Raw genomic sequence first — 5,901 nt, 5'->3', positions numbered from 1 at the left:
AGCTGACGCCGCGCCGCTCCTAGAGTCCCCGAGAGACGGGGACACACTGGGGCCACAGCTCGCTTTGTCGTGCTTCGCCTTACCGCACGCAGTGCGTCATTGCCGACTGCAGACCCGCAGCCACGCCGTGCCGCGCGCGTCACCCGCGGCGCCGTCGGCCAACAGCCCGTGCTCGGGGCGCGAGGGTCTCCCTGCCACATGCCGGTAGCTCTGAATACCGCAAAGCTGTCCAGCGTTACTGGACTTGTCCCAGTGACCCGTGGTCAGTGCTCTTTGCCGTGACTATTGTCATCGTGCCGGGGCTCCACGAACCGCCCCACACGAGACGGGGACCTTAATCCGTGAGTGCGTGTGCTCTGACTGCTTGGCTGAGCACCTGTTCCCGTCTCTCTCCCTGTCTCTGGCCTCCCCGTTCCCCGAGACGCAATATTAAAATCAGGCGAATTAAGAACCCCGGCACGGCCTCGTAAGTGTCCAAGCGAGAGGAACGGGCACCCGTGTCTCGCTTTCAATCGAAAGCTACAAACGACTGAGCTGATCGAGGCGGGCTGAGAGCGAGGCCTCCTGTGCCAAACAGCCAGCCAAGTGGTGAATGCAAAGGGAAGGTTCTTGAAGGAAATCAGAGTGTTACTCCAGTAAACGCACAAATGATAACAAAGGAAAACAGCCTCATTGCTGCCACGGACAGGTTTTAGCACCTGGAGAAAAGATCGAACCAGCCACGACACTCCCTTAAGCCAAAGCCTCCCCAGAGCAGGCCCTGGCTCTCTCTGGCTCTGTGAAGGCTGAGAGGTGAGGAAGCTGCAGAAGGAACGTGTGCAGCTGGCAGAGGCTGCTTCATGAGGTTTAAGGAAAGCAGCCGTCTCCATGACATAAAAGTGCAAGGCGAAGCAGCAAGTGACGTAGCAGCTGCGACAAGTTATCCAGAAGATCTGGCTACGATGAACGGAGGTGGCTAAAGCACAGACTTGCCATGCACATGAAATGGTCTTCCTTATACTGGAAGAAGATGCCACCCAGGACTTTGATAACTAGACAGGAGAAGTTAGCGCGTGGCTTCAAAGCTTCAAGGACTGGCTCACTCTCCTGTTAGGGGCCAGCGCGGCTGGTGACTTTAAGTTGAAGCCCACGCTCATTTACCATTCTGGAAATCCTAGGCTCCGCTGCGAACCAACGTGACCTGAAAACGGTCTTTGCTTAACATTTTCTAAACCTAGATCAAAACTTGCTAATAGACTGCAAATTCCTTGAGAGCAGGTTGGTTTATGCTTGTTTTTAATTCTCGAATCATTTAGCATAGTATGCACATGGTATGCACCTAATAATAAAGGCTGTGAGAAAAATGAGGATGATTTGTAACAAAGAGAAATGGGGAGTCATTAGAATGCATGCGCCCCATCCCTCATCTACGCGTTTCCCCCCTAAAGTAACGGAGAATGAAGGGTGAACGTAAAGGACGCAGTATGTGTATGAGTCGCATTCATACTTTCAGGCATTAGATATCGTTATCCTTTGGAATTCAAATAATTTCGGGCAAAGAAACCTATTTATGGAGCCTCCAGAAAAGTCCGTCATTTGAGGACAATTCGTCATCGCGCCTATCGATCTCATAACTAAACACTTGAATAGAAATGTACAAGCCCCCAAATTTACTTGGCCATTGAATCGACAGCTAAACGTGTGGCGCCAGGCGGGCGAGGACCAGACTTGTCGGGGGATCGCTTCGGAAGTCCTACACATGTCCAAGCGCTATGTTGTACATCTGGGACTAATACAGTCGTCTATGTCGACTGTAGTTGAAAAATAAGTTACAAAGGAAGAAAGTAGAGCAGTTAGGTACATCGAGTACAAGGAGGTCTAAAGAATGGAAACCATCCCATAATGACTTGGGAATTCTGACGAGATGCACCATCTACTATCAAATTACTTCTGAGTTCTCCCTCAGCTAAATAACGCTCCTGCTTGTCCTTTAATGACGTCAAGAATACAGGGAACGCCTGAACGCCGATCGAAGCACAGGTCCGGAACTCACTGGCAAGCACGTGCCACGTCTGCAGCTGTACGTGAAAAATCGAAAGACGCCCACGGCTCGACAACAGTGACTGCTACCATGTCAGGTTGTTTACAGTGATGACTGGGGGACTGGGGACCTTGTCTAAAGCCCGTGGATGAACACCAGGTTTGAATTTTGTCACCACATTTTCTAGAAAACGGCTCTGATCAAGTTTGAAGGGAGCATACAGACGCGGGCGGGGGGACCCCAAACCTCTGCTTACCTGAGAGCTTGAGCCCTCTTTCCCCGACTTGGGTGTCGTATCCACGCGGCATTCGCAGAATCGCGTCGTGCAGCCCAGCCAACTTCGCCACGGCGTACACCTGCTCAGGAGAGGCGCTGATGTTTCCATACAGGAGGTTGTAGTAGATGGTGTTATGGAACAGGACGGCATCCTGCAGCGGAGGGACACGGGTGCTCGTGTTCGTTATAAAAACGAAAGCGACAGCAAAGACACAGTGGCCTGAGGAGCGACGCGTGACAACTCCTTCGCCGCCCCTCATCCCTGCAACCCCGGTTCCCTTCCCGGAGTTAATCACCGCGGACGATTCGTTGTGTGGCCTTCCTGACTTGTTTCGAGGCACTTCCATGCCTAAACGTATACTCGTTTTCAATACAAGTGGGGCTATGCTGTATATGTTATTTTGCAATTTTTTTTTTGAGTTGTCATATCCTGGAGATCGTACATGTCAGTAACAGAAACCTCCCTCGGGCTTTTTCACAGTTGTATGATACCAAGGACAAATCAGCATTTATTTCTCCATTCCTCTGACTGACATTAATGTGGTTTCCAAATCTTTGCCACTACAAAGAATGTCGGAATAAAACAGCATTGCGTACATGGCTTTGTGCGCCCATGTATTTCTGTAAGAATTCCTGTAGGCGCACTGATGAGTTCAAAGGTAATCGTGTTTATCCATCGATAGCACTGTCCAACTGTCCTACGAAAATGTTCTGAGAAGTACATATTCCACCCCTGAGGTACGAGGGTGCAGGCATCCACATCCTCGGCAGCCCTGGATATCAGTAAGTTTTAGTTGTTGCTACTTTAGGGGTAAGATGTACTTTCTGTTTAAATTAGCATTTCCCTAACTAACTACCAATGAGGTCGAATATGTCTTCATATGTTTCTCGGAAGCTTCTAAATTAGATTGAAAACAGAGAAAACAAAAACTTATGTACTGTGAATTTTTTTTAGAGAAAGTTCACTGTAAGCATTCATTTCATATTTCAACTTATTCTGACATGGCACACAAAAGCTAATTTTCTTAAAGCGAGCATCTTTTAGTCTCCAAATGGTTGGAAGGAAATAGTTAGTGAGATGAAATCAAATGACTCCATCAGTTCATCTTAACCAGGACACTCAATTAACTGAAACTTCTTTAGCATCATAATCAGTCCCAGAGTTTCAGATATTATTTCAAATAATATATTAACCATTTACATACCTACTATTAATATAGAATTTCTTTTATTCAGATGGTACTTAAACCCAATGAACTTAAAGTTCTATAAAGAGAAAATACTTATCTTTAAATCTCTTATATTCAGAAAAAAAGTAAACAAATACTAACTGGAAACTTTCAAAATATAAAAAAAAACATAAAAATTAAGTGAATAATCCATAATCCTACCACCCAGCAATAACTACCATTAACCAAAATGTTTCTCTTATCTTTTTTCTCTATTAACATGTATTCATTCAATATTATAAAATTGAGATGTTTCATTTTGATATCCTCTTTTTCGACAAACTTTGTACTGGAGTATTTTTCCGAAACATTCAATATTCTTTACAAACATTGTATTTACAAATGACTGTATGACATTAGATAACTATAATGATAATTTACTATCTACTTATTTGTTGGATATTTATATTGTTTCCAACTTCTGCTATTATAAATACTGCTGTAATGAACATCTTTGCATATAAAAATCTGTTCACATCTCTGTTTATTTCCTTCCTAAAACTTCCTAGAGGCAGAACTATTAGAATAAAGAATATAAACATTTTTCAAGCTCTTGAACATATCACCAATTTGCTCATCAGGAAAGCTGTCTACTTCCAACAGCAAAAGAAAAAAAAAACAAAAACAAAACGCAAAAACAAACAAACAAAAAAACCCACGAATTGGCCACTTTATACGGCCCTGCCGAAGCTGGATGTTCTGAATTTTTAAATCCTTCTCAATGTGATAAGGGGAAAACGGTATCCCATTGTTGATTTTATTGATATTGCTAAGACCTCTGATGAAGATGAGCACATTTTCTTTCCTTTATTGACCATATATATTTTTCCTTAGTGAATAAAATGTTTTATTTTTCACAAGAGAATGGCAGGAATGTAGTTATATCTAATTGTGTGGATGAGGACACTGAGCCCTCAGTAGACAAAGCCCAGAATTCACTTCACTTGATAGACCATTTAGATCAGCATTTCTCAACACACAGTCTACAAAGCATCTGTATCAGAATCACTCGGGTGGCATTTTCAAAAATGAAGGTTTCTGAATCCTGTACTGCCCTCCTAACCAGGCTAAGGTGTGTGAAACAGAGCTGGGATTTCAATAATCTCCCTAGGTGACTCGTGCACACTAACATTTGGGAGTTTCAGAATGGAATGTGTCAGATCACTTGGCGACCTTTTACAAGCTACACATCCCTGTCTGACCCATTTCACAGTTCTCCTGGGCATCTGATTCCGATCCCAGGCTATAACTCATTCCAGGCGTCTCTACTGGCTTTCAGCATAAGAAAAGCTCATACCCTACAAAGTCATCTCCTTCTTGGCTTCTCAGCTCTTATTCTTAATTTATTTTTTCCCCTACAGTCATTCGGCAAACACTTGTTAAACGCTTACTGTGGGTCAGGAACTGTGCTTGGTACCAGTAGTGAACAAGGTACACGCAGCTGCATTTGGCAGTCAAACTACTTTGTAAGTTTTAGAAATTCGCTATGTCAAAACCTGTTCAAGATGACAACAGTTTTCATTTACTGAATGATTACGTGATGGACGTTGTGCTTTGTGGTTTACATATATTATGTCTAATGCATAATAATTCTGTAAGAGAAACAGTACCATCATTTTACAGATGAGGAAACGGAGGCCCGAGGCCACAGAACTTATAAGGGTTAGAGCTGGGGTTAGAATCCAGTTCTGTCAGACTCCAGTCTGCGTCTTTCCTCCATATTATGCGACCTTTCTAAGACTTAAAAAAATCTTTCCATCACACAGACTTTCCATTTACTTTTTGACAGTCTTTTTGGTAACAGGATTTCACCTGTAGGGCCTACTGCTTTCAAAGTAGCATATACTGACTCTCTGGATTCCAATTACTCTAATAAAAGATCTAACGACCCAATGAATGTTCCCAGAAGTAGGTTTCTCCTTTCACTGCAATACCTGAGGCACTACTCCCACTGCCTTCCGAAGGCTCTCAAGACTCACGTCTCGGATATTTTGTCCAGCAAGGTAAATGTCGCCCTTCTGAGGCTCATAGAAGCGAAACAACAGCCTCACGATCGTGCTTTTCCTGAAATGGGAAACGAAGAAAGGTTACTTAGCACCCACTGGCGTCAGGGGACCCATGTTAACTTTACTATGATAGAGAAAAAACATTGCATGGGAAATGGTTAATCGATGATGCAGAATGTTATAAATGACTAAATTACCCACCCTGACCCACTACCTCCTACAATGGCCACTTTCTTTCCTGCAGGGACTTCGAAAGATACTCCGCTGAGAACTTTCTGCCCCTCGATGTACTCAAAATGTACGTTATCAAAGGCCACCGTAGCCGTCTGTGGTGTGATCTGAAGGGGAAGTGCCATCGCTTTGTCCTAGC

At 44.0% G+C, this 5,901-nt stretch overlaps 1 protein-coding gene across 2 annotated transcripts in view; it reads right to left on the bottom strand.

Annotated features, from left to right (window-relative positions):
- The window catches only part of ABCB7 (ATP binding cassette subfamily B member 7), a 76,619-nt gene that overhangs the window by 6,438 nt on the left and 64,280 nt on the right, over positions 1-5,901 (bottom strand). For both annotated transcript variants that reach the window (XM_011379500.2, XM_011379501.2), the window contains exon 13: positions 2,277-2,448. In XM_011379500.2, coding sequence (XP_011377802.1) covers positions 2,277-2,448 — 172 coding nt within the window. The remainder of the gene's footprint in view (positions 1-2,276; positions 2,449-5,901) is intronic.

Source organism: Pteropus vampyrus, unplaced genomic scaffold (assembly GCF_000151845.1).
Source record: "Pteropus vampyrus isolate Shadow unplaced genomic scaffold, Pvam_2.0 Scaffold361, whole genome shotgun sequence".
NCBI classification, from domain to species: domain Eukaryota; kingdom Metazoa; phylum Chordata; class Mammalia; order Chiroptera; family Pteropodidae; genus Pteropus; species Pteropus vampyrus.
This window is presented reverse-complemented; position numbering and strand designations above follow the sequence as displayed.